Source organism: Balaenoptera borealis, assembly GCF_965194805.1.
Source record: "Balaenoptera borealis genome assembly, chromosome: 2".
NCBI lineage: Eukaryota > Metazoa > Chordata > Mammalia > Artiodactyla > Balaenopteridae > Balaenoptera > Balaenoptera borealis.
In genome coordinates this window covers 93,241,581-93,262,949 of record NC_138867.1, presented here as the reverse complement: position 1 = coordinate 93,262,949, position 21,369 = coordinate 93,241,581, and the positions used below count along the sequence as shown (strand labels likewise).

At 36.3% G+C, this 21,369-nt stretch overlaps 1 protein-coding gene across 2 annotated transcripts in view; it reads left to right on the top strand.

Moving 5' to 3' along the window:
• The window catches only part of DCP2 (decapping mRNA 2), a 51,849-nt gene that overhangs the window by 21,411 nt on the left and 9,069 nt on the right, over positions 1–21,369 (top strand). For both annotated transcript variants that reach the window (XR_014239764.1, XM_082378224.1), the window contains exons 5-10: positions 10,776–10,928; positions 11,054–11,166; positions 11,266–11,373; positions 13,533–13,671; positions 16,432–16,542; positions 20,653–20,704. Coding sequence is in view for 1 of the 2 variants with exons in the window: in XM_082378224.1 (XP_082234350.1) it covers positions 10,776–10,928; positions 11,054–11,166; positions 11,266–11,373; positions 13,533–13,671; positions 16,432–16,542; positions 20,653–20,704 (676 nt within the window). In the remaining variant the exon portion in view is untranslated. The remainder of the gene's footprint in view (positions 1–10,775; positions 10,929–11,053; positions 11,167–11,265; positions 11,374–13,532; positions 13,672–16,431; positions 16,543–20,652; positions 20,705–21,369) is intronic.

Genomic DNA, 21,369 nt, shown 5'->3' with positions numbered 1-21,369 from the left:
AGTGATATCTTTAGAATCTAAGCTGGTGGTGATTGAATTTTGAGATTTTTTTTTTTTGAGATGGCAGTATGTATTTTGTGACATATTTTATATGGATCTCTTGCCTTATTTATTTTTTGGCTCATTGTTTTCCTGCAGCAGTGTTCACTGCCTCATTTAAGTTTGGGTATAATTATTAGTGAGGGATAATAGTTAAAATTCTTATAAACCACTAGTGGTTATTTACTGTAGAAAAACTGTAAGTAGTTATTTACTTTGGAGTAAGATTTTCAAAATGATTGAAAATTGCTGCATTTTAAATTGAGTATGGAACAACTTATCTAAGCAAGTATTTGCAACAGCGTATAGACAAAGCTTTTATGTACAAGTAGGTGAAGGTTTATGCCCACCCTTTAAAATCAAAAGCTATTTAGGAAGCAGATGAGGAATTGCCACATCCTCTAAGAGCTTTTCCTTTCTTTTCTGTAGATGGCAGGCGATGAAACAGAGTACTTGTAAAGTCTTCCCTTTTTATGCCTTCAATTTTTGTAGTCATCTTGCTTATAAGGAAGGACAAAATGGGAACCATAGCATCCTACTTAGAGGAATTGATCTGTAGATCTTAAACATGGAGTTAGACTAGTCCTACAGTAGTGAGATAGTTGTCCAGGTCCAGAAAAGATAATAACTGGAATAACAGAAATTTAGGCTAAATTGTGTGAAATGAGCTGTCTCTGTAATTGGATCTTCTTGGAGGAATCAAATACCTAACCTTGGAAAAACTGAAGAATGACCCTAGACCCAAGAGTGCTGGAAACCTCCATCTGATGAGTTTTATGCACTGTATTATAAAGAGTCAGGATGATGCAGAAATAGGATATTTAGGGTAAAAGAGTAAGTTAACCTGTGAACTGAGACAGTTTTCACTTTGGTTTATCTTGTTTGGTCTCTGCTCTGGGATACTAAGATAAAAAGTTGTCCTATCTATGTGGTGCTGATTTCAGTAATGACTGTGGATCACTGTAATTTGTAAGAAAGTAAATAAAATTTATTCTTGGAGCGATGGGAAGTGGGAGAATGGAGTGGGGATTGTCAGATCTAAAGAGAATCCTGTGGGGAAAGATACAACCATTATGGGAAATTGTTATCTCCATTTTACAGGTGGGGGTAACTGAAACAGAGCAGTTTAGTAACATGCTCACCGTCTTACAGTAAGCAGCAAAACAGAGATATTTGGGTATTTGGGTTCTGGAGTTCATGTTCTTGACTGCTATATAGGCAGTTAAGGAATATTTGTAAATGGGTGAGAATTTCTAAACACACACAGATGAAAACAGAAGGAATTTGTGATTTTTAAGTACATCTATCTATCTCCTAATAACATTTACCTTTCTGTAGGATCAATATGAATTTTTTCCCCCTGTTTTAGAGTTTTTGTCTTGCTCTGAGGAAAGCACAAGCATACTTAGGAACCGCAGTCCTTTAATTTCAAGGAAAAAAATGTTCCCTTTGATAATAAGAATTAATCCTAACTTCTAACCTTTCTGATCTAAATAATAGTCTCTTTTAGCTGATAAAGGAACTTGTCAAAAAAGGTTTAATGTTAATTTCTGTAAATTTTGAGGCTAGAAGTTTTAAAGGCAAGTCTTTTGACTTTTATTCCTGATTTTTAAGTGAATACTTTTTTCATAAAGAGGAAAGTTTTGGGATTAAGGTGGAGCATTTCTGTATTAGTCCACTCAGGCTGCCATAACAAAATACCACAGACTGGGTGGCTTAAACAATAGAAATTTATTTTCTACTGCTCTGGAGGCTGGGAGGTCTAAGATCAAGCTGCCTGCTGATTGGCTTCTTGGTGAGGACTCTGATCCTGGCTTGCAGTTGGCTGCCTTTTCTCTGCGTGCTCATGTGGGCTTTGCCGGGTGCCTGTGTGAGTGCCCGAGAGCTAGTGTGCTAGCATCTCCTCTTTTTCATAAGGGCACTAGCCCTATTGGATTAGAGCCCCACCCATATGACCTCATTTAACCTGTAACACCTCCTCAGAGGCCCTATCTCCAAATACAGTCATATTGGGGGTTAGGCCTTCAACATAAGAATTTTGGAGGGTTCAATCCATAGTAGTTGCCATTTTTGAGTGATGAAGTATTCAACTAGCAGTGCTAGAGTTGCAGTGTATCCTTCTGCCACTTGGTGGTACTGCAGTATAATAAAAGCAACACTGTTTGAGGGAGGGGCGAACCACCAGTGTCTTAGTTGAAAACCAGATAGTTATTCCATTTATAGGAGTTTATGTTAATATTACATTTTTTCTTTTCATTTTCACTTGTATTAACATATATGGAGAGGTGTTGCCCTCATTTTCTAGCTACCATTAGTTAGACTTAGGCTGATGTCTTAAGCACTTTTTCTCTTGTTTTTAAGTTACTCAGTTCTTCCATGGATGCTTAGCTTTATTTTAGGTTGCTTAATAACATTTTAATTTGGTTTATTATAATTATATTACAGTTATTTCACCATATATGGCTGTATAGAGGTGTTTTGTTATGCTACAGCAGAATTTGACACATCCTGTAATGGCTGTGTTTGTGGACCGAGCTAAAAGAAGCAGTGGCAAGCAGGCTTCTCAGGGAGAAGGTATGAATAATGGTCAATAGAAAGCTAAGGGCCATCTCACTTATTAATTTCCAGTCTTCTCTTTGACCTCTTGGTTCACCTTTGTTAATTGGGTTATTTCTGATCACTTTTTTAAAAAATTAATTAATTAATTTGTTTGTTTATTTTTGGCTGCATTGGGTCTTCGATGTTGGGTCTTCATTGCTGCACGCGAGCTTTCTCTAGTTGCAGTGAGCGGGGGCTACTCTTCGTTGCTGTGCGTGGGCTTCTCATTGCGGTGGCTTCTCTTGTTGTAGAGCTCGGGCTCTAGGCGCGCGGGCTTCAGTAGTTGCGGCACGTGGGCTCAGTAGTTGTGGCTCGCGGACTCTAGAGCACAGGCTCAGTAGTTGTGGCTCACGGGCTTAGTTGCTCCGCGGCATGTGGGATCCTCCCGGACCAGGGCTCGAACCCGTGTCCCCTGCATTGGCAGGTGGATTCTCAACCACTGCGCCACCAGGGAGGTCCCTATTTCTGATCGCTTGTATTCAGTGAAGTAGATTTAGGACAGGGATATGAAAAATGTTTTCTAGATATTATTGAAAGGCTATATTAGGATAACCTTAGTATATTTTTGTTATCAGTTGCGGTGAAACACCAACTGTTTTTGAGAATAAGGAATACTTGGCAGTTCACTTGTGGTTTCAGGATTTCATATTGTTGCTTATTATTTGTCAGAACAACATATTTTATTCTAATAAAGCTTACTTTAATATATGCATTTATGTGATTTAATCTTGATGGAATTTGTACAGAGGAACTATTGGTTTATTCTACCTCTTGTAGGCTTATAGGACATAGATTTTACCCAGAGGATTTCATTGTCTATGCTGGTGTTCTTTGGGTAGCACATTTCTTTACTCTTATGTAGAGATTTTTATCTGATATCATTTGAGATATTAGTCCTATTCCATGTGCCAGGAACATTAAGTCTGTATTATAATACAGGCATGGATTTGATACACAGAGGTATGGTATTAAAATTTTTATATTTGTTGTCTATACATGTAAGTGAGCTATTAAAATTTTTTCCTGGTAAATATTTGTTGAGAATGAATACCTAATTTTAGAGGTAAATCAGTCTATCACTTTTAGAATTAAGAGGTCTGTCACTATATTATGTTTATTCTAAGTTTAGTTGTACAGGGTTTCAAGCTGCCTTTGTTAAACTAGGCTGATGGCCTCATGTTGTACCATTTCCTCTCATATAATTCTTCAGCTGTAGCCATTCCCAGCTATCTGAATGGAATGTCTTTTTCTTTTTGTCTATCTGGCAAACTTCTGTTCATCTTTCAAGTCCTAGCTCAAGCGTATCCAGCAGAATAGGATGCTGCCCATGACAGCCTTCCGGAGGTGACCACCCCAACTCACAACCACACCTTACTTGTAACCAAGGCTGAGTTAGGCACCCTGATTCTGTACTCCCATAGCACCCACCTACCTTTTGGCACGTATATCATATTGCAGTTATCATTTCTTTTTTAGATGGAACTCTTTAAAGAGCAGCACTTGCTTTATTCATTTCTGAAGTCAGTGCCTAGGACGGTACCTGCCACTTACTAAGCACATAGGATATATTTGAATGAATGCACTAGAAAAACCTGAACATTAATTACATGTTACTCTTTAAAATTGTGTTACTATTGAGAGAATTTCAAGTATAGAGAAAAATAGTAAGAATAATATAAAGAATAGATTCACCTGGTAATATTTTGCCATATTTGCTTTATTACTTTTGATACATATGGGTGAATGGTTTTTATTATTATTGCTAAATACTTTAGGAGTAAATTGCAGACAAAATGCCCCTTAACCCCTTATTATTTATGCATGTAAATTTTAAGAAGTGGGAAGTTCTCTTATATAATCACAGTGTAATTATCAAATTCAGGAGTGGGACATTGAAAGGTTCTGTTATCTAACGGACAATTCATATTCATATTTACTAGTTGATCCATTATGGTCCTTTTCTGCAGTTTCCACCCCCTCCTCCATCCAGGATCCTATCCAGGCTCATGCACTGTATTTGCATTTAATTCTTATGTTTTCAGTCTCTAATCTGAAACAGCCCCTCAGTCCTCCAATACTTGTTTTAGTAAGCATGTATTCAGTTAGATTCTGTTTGGTAACAGGCTCTGCTCGCAAGGAACTTAGAATATACAGTTTACCTTTAGCATAGTTTCTAATTATTATACAGACATACGTGACTGGTATGTATACTAATTTCTGATTTTAAGGTATTATTCAAAGAAGGTAGTTAAAGGGAATAACTGTAAAAATAGAATTAAGAACTATATAAAGTTATTTTAAAACTTTTTTTGTTGGAGGATAAGAACATAAAATACACTAATCTTAACAGGTTATTCATTTTTCTATATGTATATACCTGTGAAACCACCACCTAGGTCAAAGAATATTTCTAGCACCTCAGAAGATTCTTTCCTGCCCCTTCTTAATCAATGCCTACTTTTCCCCACATTTCCTGAAAGGAACCACTATCTTGACTTCTATCACCATTGATTAGTTTTGCCCGTTCTTGAGCTTCATATAATTAGGATTTTGCAATAGTTATTCTTTGTGTTTTATGTCTTTGGCTCAGTATAATGCCTGTGAGATTCATCTATGTTGTTGTGTATATTAGCAGTTGGTCCTTTTTAATTGCTCTTTGTAATATTCCAGTGTACAAATATAATACAGTTTATCCATTCTCTTATGCATTGGATTGTATCCAGTTTTTGGCTATTCAGAATAAAACTGCCGTAAATATTCTTGTACATGTCCTTTGAGGAAAATAAGCCTTCATTTCTCTAGGAGTGGAATTATTGAGTCATAGGGAAGTTGCATATCTACTGCCAATGGTTTTCCAGGTGGTTGAACCAATTTACATTCCCACCACCCGCATATGAGAGTTCTAGTTGTCCTGACCTACACATAGAATTACCAATTAAAAAATTTTTATCCCATGTCCATGGAGTGCGAGAATTAATATTGTTAAAATGTCATTACTGCCAAAAACCATCTCTAGATTCAGTGTGATCCCTATCAAGATTTCAACAACATTATTTTTACAGAATGAGAAAAGAAATTCTAAAATGTATGTAGAACCACAAAAGACTCCGAATAGCCAAAGCAATCCTGAGAAAGAAGAACAAAGTGGAAGGCATCACACTGCCTGATTTCAAGCTATACTATAAAGCTATAGTAATTAAAACAGTATGGCACTGGTATAAAAACAGACAAATATATAGATCAATGGAATAGAACTGAGATGCCAGAAATAAACCCACACATATATGGTCAGCTAGTATTTGAAGAGGGAGCCAAGAAAACTCAATGGAGAAAAGAAGTCTCTTCAGTAAATGGTGCTGGGGAAATTGGATATTCCCATGTAAAAGAATGAAACGAGACCCCTGTCTTACACCACTCACAGAAATTAACTTGAAATGGATTAAAGACTTAAATTTAAATGTAAGACCTGGAACTATAAAACTCCTAGAAGAAAACAGGATAAAAACTCCTTGACATGGGTCTTGGCAATGATTTTTTGACTATGACACCAAAAGCAGAAGCACCAAAATAAGCAAGTGCGACTACATCAACCCAAAAGCTTCTGTACAGCAAGAGAAACAGTCAACAAAGTAGAAAGACAGCCTACGGAATGGAAGAAAATACTCGCAAACCATATATTTGATAAGGGGTTAATAGCTAAAATGTATAAAGAACTCATACAACTCAACAAATAATTGAATTAAAAAATAGGCAAAAGACCTGAATATACATTTTTCCAAAGAAGATAGAGGAATGGCTAATGGAATGGAAGATAGAGGTATGTGAAAAGATGCTCAACATCACTAGGTTATTAGGCAAATACACATCAAAACCACAATGAGATATCTCTTATGCCTGTTAGAATGGCATCCTTAAAAAGACAGACGAATGTGGAGAAAAGGGATCCCTTGTTCACTGTTACTGAGATTGTAAACTGGTACAGCCACTATGCAAAACTGTATGGAGGATCCTCAAAAAATTAAATTACAACTACCATATGATCCACCAGTTCCACTAGGGAATATATCCAAAGGAAATGAAAATGCTAACTTGAAAAGGTATCTGCATTCTTATGTTCATAGCAGCATTGTTTACAACAGCCAAGACATGGAAACAACCTAAGTGTTCATCAATGAATGGTTAAAGAAGATGTGGTATGTTACATTCACAATGGAATATATTTCAGCTGTTAAAAAAAAAAGAAAAGAATCCTGCCATTTGCGCTATGGATGGACATTGAGAGCATTATGCAGAATGAAATAAGTCAGACAAAGACAAGTACTGTATGGTCTCACTTATATGTGGAATCTGAAAAAGCAAAACTCATAGAGGGAGAGATCAGATTTGTGGTTATCAGAGGGTGTGTGCGTGTAGAGGAGAATTGTAGGAAGGTGGTCAAAAGGCACAAACTGAGTTAGAAGATAAATAAGTACTAGGGATGCAGTGAACAACATGATGACTATAGTTAACACTGCCTGTATGATATGCATGAAAGTTGCTCAGAGAGTAGATCCTAAGAGTTCTCATTACAATGAAAAAAAAATCTTTTTTTTTTTTTTTGTTTATTCTTTTTATCGTATGTATATGAGATGATGAATGCTAACTAAACTTACTTGGAGTAATCATTTCACAGTATATGTAAGTCAAACCGTTAAGCTGTACACCTTAAACTTAAGCAATAATATATATCAATTATATCAGTAAAACTGGGAAAAATTTTATGGTCATTCCTCAGTATATACAAAAAGTTAATTATTATGTTGTATATCTGAAGTTAATATAATGTTAATTATATCTCAATTTTAAAAAATTTTAGCCATTCTCATGGGAATGTAATGGTCTGTCATTGTGCTTCTGATTTATATTTCTCTGAAGTCTAATGATGTTGACCACATTGTCATATTCTTATTGGCCATTTGAATGTCCTCTTTTATTAAGTACCCACTTACATGTTACCCATTTTTTTAAAAAGTTGGTTTACTTGTCCTGTGGATATATAGTACTTTTTAATATAGTCTGGATTTGAGTGTATTGTGAATGTCTTCTGGTTTGTCTTCCCTTTTGACCTTCTTAATGAAAACTTTGAAGAGAAACAATTTTATGTCAACGATGTGTAAACTTTCAGGTAAACCAGTCCTAATTGTTACAGTTATAAATCTAATATCCATCCCGATTGATTTACAATTAAAAAAAATGTTTTTAAGCTATGTCTGAAGCAGTAGAGTAGGGTAGACCTTAGTTGCAAAGAAAAGGAAAACCAGAGTATCTGGACTTTCACTCCAGATAGCATACATGAGTTGTGAAATAAATCCACAATTGCTGGTTTAATTACATTGTCTTATGTATATAAATGTTAAGATTTGGGGATGTGGGAAACTACGAAATCTCTATCACTGAGGCTTCAGAATTTTATTCTGTCCAAGAAGGGGAAGGGATATAGATATACATATATCTGATTCACTTCGTTGTACAGCAGAAACTAACACAACATTGTAAAGCAATTTTACTCCAATTAAAAAAAATTCCTTAAAAAAAAAAAAAACCTGTAGTGGTTCAGCCACAAGAAAAAAAAAAAAGTATTTTATTTTGGAATTTTATTTGGAAAAGAACACTTTTTTTCTTTTTGGTAGCATATCTGTATTTCTGTTCCCACTCTGTCATTTCCAGAAGTAGGAAATACAAATAATGTCTTTTTTCTATATACCATAGAGCAGTTTTTAAGTAAGTATATTCACCTAGTTCTTAAAATTAGGAAAAGGTTTAGCATAATTGGGAGTATACAGAAATGAGTTAGGTGTCGTAGAGGAGCTTAAATTGGGAGTTACAGTCTACACATGTTTGAGACAAGTATAGATGTGCCCTTATTGAGGAAGGTAGAAAGATATACCTTTCTCTTGTCAGATGTACTGGCAAGAGAAAGAGGGAAGAGACAAAAAAAAAAAATGGATAGAAACAGCTCCTTCACACCCATACCTTGTAAGAGATTCAGGCCTGTGCATGTTCTCTCCCACTGATTGGTTAGAATGTGCTGAAACTAGAGGGAAGAGGAGGAACGAACTCCAGTGTAAAAGATGCACACTAGTTACTAGACACTAAAGCTCCAAAGCCTTTTTCATTTGGGGGTGAAGTGGGGAAGGACTTTGTCAGAGAACACAAATGTTATCTGAAGGAGAACTTTAAGGCTAGAGGATACCAGTGGTTTTTAAATTTTAAGCAGAAGCCCGGGATTTTAATCAAATTAAGGATGGGTCCTCTGGCTGAAGGAAAAGGTGAGGGTTAGATGTGACATTTTATTCCTGAGATTTACACTCCCGTAGTCCTTGAGGCACGGTGAGGAAAGGCAGTTTTAGAACCATTAATCCACTTCACTAGTTCTCATTTTTCGTGCATTTACAACACCTCCCCACACACACATGTGCAAATGTGGTTGTAGCTATACTCTTGGAATCTGTCCACTTAAATATTAGTATTAATCACATTCCGTTATCATGTTTGAGAAATGATTTTCTTTGTGAAAGACGGGGGCTCCCAACCCCTGGGCCACGGAATGGAACCGGTCAGGGGCCTGTTAGGAACCAGGCTGCACAGCAGGAGGTGAGCAGCGCCCACCCCACCCCGCAGCCCAAAAATTGTCTTCCACGAAACCAGCCGCTGGTGTAAGACCATTTTCATTCTGTAGCTTGGTATACATGTAGATTTGTGGTTGCTGTGAATAAAATCCATATGGAGTTCCCAGTGACTTCCCACAGAGTGGGAACCACTGATGTATTCTAACATCGTAAGGGTTCTGGACCCAATTATAGTGTGTGTGTGTGTGTGTGTGTGTGTGTGTGTGTGTGTGTGTGTAGGGGGTGTTTCCCTACACCAGCAGGCAAGTTTTGGACATCAGCTGGGTGTCCTACAATTCAACTCAATTTTGACACTATCTACCTGGAGATAGCATCACATTCCACAGGTTAAGGGCTCAGTCCCATAAGACTCTCCTTTGCTTCAGATGCCAATCGCAAGTCCAAGTTGTCATTTGTGCTTCTGACCTCCTCCTTGGGTTTTATTAATTTGCTAGAGTGATTCGCAGAATTCAGGAACATTTTTCTTAGTAGATTATCAATTTATTGTAATAAAAGGATATAACTCAGAAATAGCCAAATGGAAGACATAAATACATAGGGCAAGATATGGGGAAAGGGCAAGGAGCTTTCATGCTCTCTTCTAGGGCACTGCTATGCCCAAATCTTCATGTGTTCACCAAACTAGAAACTCTCCTTTTGGGTTTTTAGGGGGGGCTTCATTTCATAGTCATGATTGATTAAATCATTGGCCATTAGCGATTGAGCTCAATCCCTGGAGGTGTGGGGGAGGAGGGGCTGAAAGTTCCAGCCCTCTTAATCACCTGGCCACCAGCTTCAATCCTTAGGTGGGCTTCCTAAGTCACCTAATTAACATAACAAAAAGACACTTTTGCTTTCGTCACTTAAGACTTTCCAAGGGTTTTAGGAGATCTTGTACCAGAAAGGGGGACAGTGACCAAATATATATTATTGTAAGTCACAATTTCCCACGTTACCCTTCACTGAATAGGTGAAGAAACTTAGGCTCAGGTATGCAAGGAGGTTTTTCCATAGTGAACAGTTCAACAGAGGCACAGCTAGAACTAGACCCTGAAATATTCTGACTTTTTCCTTAGTGGTTTTTAAATAAATGAATGAATGTATGTATGTATGGCTGCATTGGGTCTTTGTTGCTGCGTGTGGGCTTGTCTCTAGTTGCGGCGAGTGGGGGCCACTCTTCGTTGCGGTGCGCCGGCTTCTCATTGGGGTGGCTTCTCTTTGTTGCAGAGCTCGGGCTCTAGGCACGCTGGCTTGATTAGTTGTGGCATGTGGGCTCAGTAGTTGTGGCATACGGGCTTAGTTGCTCCGCAGCATGTGGGAATCTTCCCGGACCAGGGCTCAAACCCGTGTCCCCTGCATTGGCAGGCAGATTCTTAACTACTGCGCCACCAGGGAAGTCCCGAATTTTTGTCTTTGATATAAACAAATTTTAATGAACTGAAGGTCTAACAGCGAAACTTGAAAATCATCATCCAAATTTGTTATTTCCAGGTCTTTGAAGAAACTGGTTTTGATATTAAAGATTATATTTGTAAGGATGATTACATTGAACTTCGAATCAATGACCAGCTTGCTCGTTTGTACATCATTCCAGGAATTCCAAAAGATACCAAATTTAACCCGAAAACCAGAAGAGAAATTCGGGTATGTAATTGAAAAGTATTTTTAGATTGCTGGACAGTATCCCAATTAAATGATGTAGGAAATTGCTTTTAGAAACTCTTTGATAATAAATAACTAACAAAATGAATTATTTTCTTGTGTTTCAGAACATTGAGTGGTTCTCCATTGAGAAATTGCCCTGTCATAGAAATGATATGACCCCAAAATCCAAACTTGGTTTGGCACCAAACAAATTTTTTATGGCCATTCCTTTTATCAGGTATGTTCGTATTTCTTTAAATACAAAATTTCATAAATTCTGATGGTGAGTTTCTTTACATAGCCAAGTTTTAAAATTGAATTCTTAATGTTTCCATAGACCATTAAGGGACTGGCTTTCCCGAAGATTTGGCGATTCCTCAGATAGCGACAATGGATTTTCCTCAGCTGGTAGCACACCAGCTAAACCCACTGTGGAAAAATTGAGGTAAAGAAATATATGTGTAGGATTCTGACATTTTGATAGTTTTTAATGCAGTGACATTTTGCTTATAAAGTTTGCAGAGGTGTTGGCTTCCTTTTTGTAGGTATTATTTTGTTACTGGTCTCACAAATAATTGAAATTTATTTTAAGGGTTTTTGATGAGAGCTTGGTTGAAGTTGGAAAGGAGCTTCAGGCATATTTTAAAATGGTATACATAAGAGCTTATCAACTTTTTAGATGGATAGATAGAATATGAGGAAAAGAAAAAAATCCTCTGTATGTGTATTTATACTGTTACTTCCCTGTTCTCATATCTTTACTTTAGAAATAATTGAGTTTCTGAAGATGGTTGAATGGGGGAATATATTGAAGTTTGTTTTTGTGTAGAGGAGATGAGGGATGCTGGTGTATGTATAATTTGTTCAGAAAGATAGCACTGTGAAGACTTGGGCTTGCTTCTTTTCTTTCCCTAGCCTAGACTGTATATTATAAAGAGTGACTATTACATGGACATGAACTGCAAAGAGCATTTTCTTGGTTGGAATGTAATTGTATCCAAATCACAATTATAGAGTAGGCTGAGTAAGTAATTTTCTTAAATAAGTATATGTATTTGTAATCAGCTTGCTAGAACTTTGCCTTTGTTAGGTTCAGAGAGAGTTGCTTTTTATACTTTCTCTAATTTAGGTGTTCTGTTTTTATCCCAGAGCTTTAAAAAGTAAACAATAGGAGTAAACCACATCTGCAGTCAATATTTTTTAAACACATAGGGAATATTCCATTTTAGTTGAATTTTATGAGGATAGGAGATTAGACTAAATGCCTTGAAAGGTCATTTCTGCCTTTCAGAATCTATGATTATAATCACCAAATTATATACTACTAAACATAAGGGAAGCAATAAAAAAGAAAAAGAGTAAAGTAGACAGGAATGTAGTCAGGATTAAAAAAACCCAATCACTACTAAAAAGTCATGAAATAGTGACAGTGTTTGAAAAGAAATTGTGTCACTGTTCATATTTGGGAGAATCTGTCCACCATAGTGTGTGATAAGATTCCCACATCTTTCAGTCAGTGTTAGGGTTTGTGGTCCTAGAGAATGGAATAAGGAGACAATAAAGCAACTTCTTTAACCAAATTTCAGGTTTCTTAGGCAGGGTGGTGTCTGTTTTTAGCATATAGAATAACATCTATTGATGTGTTGGAGGAAATATCTGAATTTTGTCTAAAGAAAGAGTAGAGAGTCTGCAATTTAATTACAGTTTTTAAATGGGAAAGGGGACAGATTCTGAAATATTCAAAAACAATCTTACTATAGTATGGATCTTGGGATCAGTGACTCTGGACTGTATTACACATGTATGTGGTACTACAGAATACGATTTCTTATCTTTACTACAAACTACTGTTACAGTTGGTTTCTTTTGCATAAGTATTTGAGACTGGATCTTTATTTAATTTGCTTCTCCATCGTTTTTGAGCTCCTGAATTTTTTGCTGTACAATGTAGCTTAATTTTTCAGATCCTCTTCCAGCATGGCCGGGGTCCATAACTGACCTGTGCCAGATCAAATTCCATACTTAAGCATCCTAGTAAAGAATTGAGTTGTCTGTCCTGTTAAGAAGGAAGATCCACTGACATTTGTTTGTTTCGACTCGATTTATTTATTGAATTTATTACTAAATTTATTAAATTTATGAAAGAATTATTTTCTTCAGTTGTGTTTTTTTTTGCGGGGGGTGGATCATGCATCCCGGCTTGCGGGATCTTAGTTCCCCAACCAGGGATCGAACCCGTGCCCCCTGCACTGGAAGTGCAGAGTCCTAACCACTGGACCGCCAGGGAACTCCCCAGATTTTTAAAAGTACAGTCATTTATAGGGAGGAAGTGGTATCAATAAATTTAGGAAACTTTGGGATTAAAAATAACAGATTATTAATTCATTCAAGAAATATGGAATGCTAGGCACTCTTCTGGGTGCTGGGGGTAGAGTGATAGAGTCAACAAGAATCCCCTGCCCTCATGGAACTTATACTCCAGTGGGCAGAGAAAGACAGTAAATAAAGTAAAATTTGTAGTCTGTAAGATAAACTAACAGGTGTTAGAAAAACTATAAGTGAAAATTTTCTGATCTGATTTTTATTTTTTAAATCTTGGTGTAGTCGAACCAAATTCCGCCACAGTCAGCAATTATTTCCTGAAGGTTCTCCTGGTGACCAGTGGGTAAAGCACAGGCAACCACTGCAACAAAAACCATACAATAATAATCATTCTGAAATGTCTGACCTTTTAAAAGCAAAGGTGAGTGATACACATTTAAAGATTTTCATAACTTTAGATCATTTGACTTTGAAATGTATCTGAGTTGAGGAATTACAGATTAACAGTTGTAGAGCTCTGAATTGTTAATCCAGGTCTCCTGTGTTTCTGACTTGTGATTTGAAGTAGGGATGAGACTCCTTAACCTTTACAGCTTTGGTATTAATCCAGTGTAGCAAGTAATATGAATTAACATCTGATTTTGGTAAATATGCTACCAGTGAAAGGTTCATTACTGTGTTGTATTCTGGTGTATGATTATATTACAGTTTATTTATCCATTCTACTCGTACATGTTTGTTGTTTCCACTTTGGGGCTTTTACAAACCATACTGCTATGAATATTTCTGTACATGTCTTTTGAGGAACATACACAGTTATTTTGGGTATATAGAATTGGGTAGAAATGTTGGAGCAGTGGATATGCCTATGTTCTTGAGTATATACTGCAAACAATATTCTCAAGTAATTTATATCCCCAGCAAAATATATGAGAGTTCCATTTGTTCCACATCCTTACTAATCCATGGTATTATCTGTCTTTATTACTTTAGCCATCTATTTGGGTACCACTCTTTTTATGTTCATTCTTTTAAAAATATACTGGGTTCATCAAAATTAAAAACTTTTGTGCATCAGAGATCACTATCAAAAGAGAAGAGACAGCCCATGGAATGGGAGAATTTGCAAATCACATATCTAATGGATTAATATCCAGGATATATGGAGAACTCCTACAATTCAACTACAAATAAAACAACCCAATTAAAAAAATGGGTAGACACCTTGAATAGACATTTCTTTAAAGAATATATACAAATGGCCAATAAGCACATGAAAAGATGCTCACAGTCATTAGTAGAATGCAAATCAAAACCACAGTGAGATACTATTAATACCCGCTAGGTATGAAGTAATAAAAATATAATTAAAAAAAATGGAGAATAGTAAGTGTTGACAGGAATGTAGGGAAATTGGAACCCTTGTGCATTGCAGGTGGGAATGTAAAATGGTGCAGCTGCCATGGAAAACAGTTTGGATGGTTCGTCAAAACGTTAAACATAGAATTACCATATGACCCAGCAATTCCATTCCTAGGCTCATACTCAAAAGAATTGAAAGCAGGGACTTAAACAGGTAACTTATATCCCAGTGTTCACAGTAGCATTATTCATGATAGCCAAAAGGTGGAAACAACCCACATGTCTGTCAGCAGATTAATGGATAAACAAAATAAACATACAATAGAATATTATTTGGCCTTAAAAAGGAATGAAAGGGACTTCCCTGGTGTTCCAGTGGTTAAGACTCCACTCTCCCAATGCAGGGGGCCCGGGTTGGATCCCTGGTCAGGGAACTGGATCCCTCATGCTGCAGCTAAGACCCGGCGCAGCCAAATGAATAAGTATTTAAAAAAAAAAAAAAAAAAGGAATGAAATTATGATGCGTACATGCTACAACATGGATGAACCTTAAACACATGCTAAGTGAAATAAGCCATACACAAAAGGACAAATACTGTATGATTCCACTTACATGAGGTGCCTAGTGTAGACAAATTTATAGACAGAAATTAACTTGAGGTTACCAGGGCTGAGGGACAGGAGGGAATATGGAATTATTTAATAGGTACGAAGTTCTGTTTAGATGATGAAAAAGTTTTGGAGATGGTGGTGGTTGCACAACATTGTGACTATACACTGCCACTGAGTTGTACATTTAAAAGTGGTTCAAGTGCTAAATTTTATGTATATGGTACCGCAATAAAAGGTAAATACCAAGAAGAATGGAATGAAATGGAATTATGGAATGAAATTGAATTAAAAGTGTGTGGTAACATGAGTCTCTGAAAGCTGTATTTCCCTACCTTTCTTTCTTTAAATTAGCTTGTTGTTTTCAAGCTATTTTAGGAACTGCTTAATTTTTTCTGTAGGTAGATAGACTGTACATAAATAAATGTATTTTTATACATTTTAAAATAATAATGAAATTATTCTGTTCACTGTTTTAGCTAGTCCTCTTAAATAGCTGTCTTTTTAAGACCTCTAAGGCCAAATTAATGTTTAAAAACTGTGTTTTAAGTTAAATTTAGAGTTATTTTCTAAGAAAATTAACTCGTTAAAGCAGTATAATAGCAAGATGTAAACTACTGCATGTTTAGGTTTTAGGTCTAAATTTAGGGATAATGGCCCAAATTTTAAAACCCAGTTGTCTTTATTATTTTGTATAAAAAGAGATGATTAATTAAAAAAATCCCTATTTGTTTATTAATAACTTAAAGCAGATTTTAGGGTAACGGTGATCACATCTGCTGCCTGTTTCCAGCTTTAAGGACTGTAGTCAATGTGCCTCAGTGTTCCCTCACAGAGAGGTTTTCTTTGGCAGTCACATAAGGTTTTCAAAGTTGTTCCTCTCCTTGCTCCCATTCTTCTTTAACTCCTCATGCTTGTAAACACAGTCTGTGAGCAGAAATGGCATAAGGCAAGAGGTGTGGAAAGATTCCTAGGGACCATTATATTTTCTATTTCATATCTTTTGAGGACTCTAGCTTTGTGAAGAACTGTCTTCTATAAGAAAATATATTGATAGTGGTTCTCCAGTGTTTAAGGAAGGTTTTTGGGGCGGGGGGCTTTGCTGAACTCTGATTCAACCAGCTAAATACATTCATAGGGGTATATTGTTTTATCCTATTACATTATGCTATATAGATTTATATTTTATTTCTTCTTATTGGAAAAACAGAGTCAAAGTATGAGGGGAAATGGCAGAAAACAGTATCAAGAGTCACCTAATCAAAAGAAAAGAACAAATGGGGTCCACAGCCAGCCAGGCAAGCAGCAGAACCCCTTGATGGTAAGAGTTAACAGCTCTCATGCTAAGAAGGCAGTTCACGCTTTTTAAGATGGGGCAAGGGCGTTGGCAAGGCACGTTGAATTGATATATTGACAGGATTTTTATGAACCTGCTGTGTGTGCACTATTCACCCACTAAAAAAATCTCTGCCTACTCTCAATTATAGGTTTATCACATTGATTCAAATGTGCATCTGATCTTTACTTTTTATGTGGGTATTTATTTATTTATTTATTTATAATTAATTTTTATTGGAGTATAGTTGATTTACAATGTTGTGTTAGTTTCTGCTGTACAGCAAAGTGAATCAGTTATACATATACATATATCCAGTCTTTTTTAGATTCTGTTCCCATATATAGGTCATTACAGAGTATTGAGTTCCCTGTGCTATACTGTAGGTTCTTGTTGGTTATCTATATGTGGATATTTAGATATATTTTAATACTTTGGAAACAGTGTGTAGTCAACCCTGCTTTCTAGACAAGTCCTAAGTATTCTCTCTCTATTTTTCTAAATAGAGTCTGTATTATTTTAATGAAGTTAAAAGTTTGGAATAACATCACAGTGTTTTTGTTTTTGTTTTTTTTCTTCAAGTTGATAGAATTTAGAAAACGAAAACAAAACAAAATACTCACAGCCAGTGTCATATTCATTAGACTAGGCTGAAAGGCAGATTACGTGTGAGCATTTTAAGGCATTTACTTCCATTCTTTTATTAGTCTGTGTTCCAGAAAGTAATTCATAAACTGATAAGTCTCCTTGCTTATCTTTTCTGTATGTCCCGGTATTTCTTTCCTTTTTTTTTTTAAAGATGTATTTATTTTATTTTTATTATTTTTTTGAATTAATTAATTAATTTATTTTTGGCTGCGTTGGGTCTTCATTGCTGCACACAGGCTTCCTCTAGTTGCAGCGAGCGGGGGCTTCTGTTCGTTGTGGTGTGCGGGCTGCTCATTGCGGTGGTTTCTTTGCTGTGGAGCATGGGCTCTAGGTGCGCGGGCTTCAGCAGTTGTGGCTTGTGGCCTCAGTAGTTGTGGCGTACGGGCTTAGTCGCTCCGTGGCATGTGGGATCTTCCCGGACCAGGGATCGAACCTGTGTCCTCTGCATTGGCAGGCAGATTCTTACGCACTGCACCACCAGGGAAGTCCCAGTCCTGGTATTTCTATGTTGAATTTTCTTATTGTATCTTCACCTATTTTTCTTTCTTTAACAGTGGGTGATAATAGTAATTTCAAGTTTTTAACAAAAGTATTTTCCTTGAATTCCCTAGGTGCTGTTGATTTAACTTGGGGTGTATTGATTCCACTAGCAAGCACATGTTAAAGATCAGTTTACTGTTAGACTACTTGCCCTTTACTATTATTGCACTCCACTCTGGTAGAAATAGTGACAAGAACAAAGAAGAGTCTTAATAGATGGTCAGAAGGCTTTTAATCTAATTCAACATCTGTCCCTAACAAAAGCTGGACAGATTAAAATGATAGTACTATAAAAATGTTAATTCTCCTCAAATTAATACATAGATTTAATTCAATACCAATCAGAATCCTTGATTTTTTGGGGGGAACTTCACAAATGACTCTCATATTTGTCTAAAAGAACTTGAATAAATTTTTTGAAAGTTCTTAAAAGAAAGTTAATGATGGAGAACAAGTATATGAACAGCTTATAAGGGAAGAACTAAAAGTGACTGATAAACGTATAAATGTGTAATCAAAGAAAGTAAATTAAAACGGGATGCCACTTTTCCTCATTAGATTGGCAAAGATGAAAAGATAGCCACTTATATATTGTTGAGAATATTGAGAACACTTTAAAATTGCTAATTGGTACAGCCTCCTAGAGAGTAGTTTGGCTATATTGAAAGCCTGAAAAAGTTCTTACCTTGGTTCCCTAGAAGAGAAATTTAAAGAATATTCACTCCATTGCTCTTTTTTTTTTTTTTAATTTATTTATTTTATTTATTTATTTTTTGGCCGCATTGGGTCTTTGTTGCTGCGCTTTCTCTAGTTGCGGTGAGCGGGGGCTACTCTTTGTTGCAGTGCGCAGGCTTCTCATTGTGGTGGATTCTCTTTGTTTCAGAGCACGGGCTCTAGGCACATGGGCTCAGTAGTTGTGGCGCACGGACTTAGTTGCTCCGCGGCATGTGGGATCTTCCCGGACCAGGGCTCGAACCCGTGTCCCCTGCACTGGCAGGCGGATTCTTAACCACTGTGCTACCTGGGAAGCCCCCACTCCATTGCTCTTAATTATGAAAACATGGAAACAATCTAAATATCTAAGAAGATAATATTAAATGCAATATTGTAGATCTATGCCATAGACTACCATGTAGTCATTGAAAGTGATGGTGTAGATTTGTATTTATTGAAAAAGGAATATGTTCATAGTATATACATTTAAAAAGTGGGTTGTATCCTTTTTGACCCACCTCCTAGAGAAATGGAGATAAAAGCAAAAATAAACAAATGGGACCTAATGAAACTTAAAAGCTTTTGCACAGCAAAGGAAAACATAAACAAGACAAAAAGACAACCCTCAGAATGGGAGAAAATATTTGCAAATGAAGCAACTGCAAAGGATTAATCTCCAAAATTTACAAACAGCTCATGCAGCTCAATATCAAAAAAACAAACAACCCAATCCAAAAAGGGGCAGAAGACCTAAATAGACATTTCTCCAAAGAAGATACACGGATTGCCAACAAACACATGAAAGGATGCTCAACATCACTAATCATATGTATAGCTGATTCACTTTGTTATAAAGCCGAAACTAATTACACCATTGTAAAGCAATTATACTCTAATAAAGATGTTAAAAAAAAAAAAAAAAAGATCCTGCAGGGCAAAGGCAAAAAACTACAATGAGGTATCACCTCACACTGGTCAGAATGGCCATCATCAAAAAATCTACAAACAATAAATGCTGGAGAGGGTGTGGAGAAAAGGGAACCCTCTTGCACTGTTGGTGGGAATGTAAATTGATACAGCCGCTATGGAGAACAGTATGGAGGTTCCTTAAAAAACTAAAAATAGAATTACCATATGACCCAGCAATCCCACTACTGGGCATAAACCCTGAGAAAACCATAATTCAAAAAGAGTCATGTACCGCAATGTTCATTGCAGTTCTGTTTACAATAGCCAGGACATGGAAGCAACCTAAGTGTCCATTGACAGATGAATGGATAAAGAAGATGTGGCACATATATACAATGGAATATTACTCAGCCATAAAAAGAAACTAAATTGAGTTATTTGTAATGAGGTGGGTGGACCTAGAGTCTGTCATACAGAGTGAAGTAAGTCAAAGAGAAAAACAAATACTGTATGCTAACACATATATATGGAATCTAAAAAAAAAAAAAAAAGCGGTTCTGAAGAACCTAGGGGCAGGACAGAAATAAAGATGCAGACGTAGAGAATGGACTTGAGGACATGGGGAGGGGGAAGGGTAAGCTGAGATGAAGTGAGAGAGTGGCATGGACATATATACACTACCAAATGTAAAATAGATAGCTCATGGGAAGCAGCCGCATAGCACAGGGAGATCAGCTTGGTGCTTTATGACCACCTAGACGGGTGGGATAGGGAGGGTGGGAAGGAGAAACAAGAGGGAGGAGATATGGGGATATATGTATATTATAGCTGATTCACTTTGTTATAAAGCAGAAACTAACACACCATTGTAAAGCAATTATACTCCAATAAAGATGTTAAAAAAAAAAAAGTGGGTTATAGAATACTATGTATAGAATAATTCTGTTGGTTACATAATTATATGAAAATACATTCACACGTATCTTCATAGAAAAAAAGCTGGAAAGATGTACTGGAATGTTAATAGTAATTATCTCTGGGTTGAGAAATTTAATGAATAATTTTCTTGTTTTCTGGTGTTTCCATATTGTACGTATAATCAAGAACTAAAAACAGTTTTAGGCTTAAAAAAATAAATTAAAAATAAAATTAAAAATACCAGTGCAAGGTGGGCATGGTGATTATATGGTTTAATTCTCTTCCTGAGAAATTTGATAGTATATCTCCTTATTTATAATTGAAATAAATGGAGATGGTATGTTGTGTGTTTGTGTTTTTTAATAGAAATGTGAAAAAAAACTTCATCCACGAAAGCTTCAGGATACTTTTGAAACAGGCAAGTCATTTTCTTTTTAAAATTTCTGCTGGTTGGGATTCGGTTTGGTTTTGAAGTAACCTTGATTTTAGTGGTGCATGATGAACTGTGATAGATAAGCTGAAAGAGTTGCACGTGGTCTATAGAGAGAGAGTTCATATATATGGTCAAGTTCTCTAAATATGAAACTGGCTAAAATAAATTTATTTACATTATTTGCCCTTTCACTGTGCTATTTCTTTTGTGAATGTGAAGCCTTGGTGCTGTGCATGAATATTGTAAATAAATAAATAATTGCTTGAGGGTTAGACAGGGAGTAGACCCAAGTAATATAATGGTGAGGAGAAACCTCATTCTCACATATATGTAAGAGGAGTGCTAACTTCAGAAGGGAAACATTTCCCCCTTACTTGAGGTAATGATCAACTTGTTAAGATGGTACTAAGGATAGCTTTTATTAAAATGACATTTGGAACTTCTCCATCCTCAGTTATGAAGAGTAGGTGTGTGATCTGATTTGGAAGGTAATGTTGAGGAATGTAGAAAGCTCTTTGTAAATACTGATTTAGTAGATGTCATTTGGAATTGCAATAGGCTATTTTTTTCTTCGGTGCTATTTTGAATGGTATGAAATTCCCTGTGCAGTAGGTAAGCATTTATTTACCATCTAGATTTAAGGCTTTCAT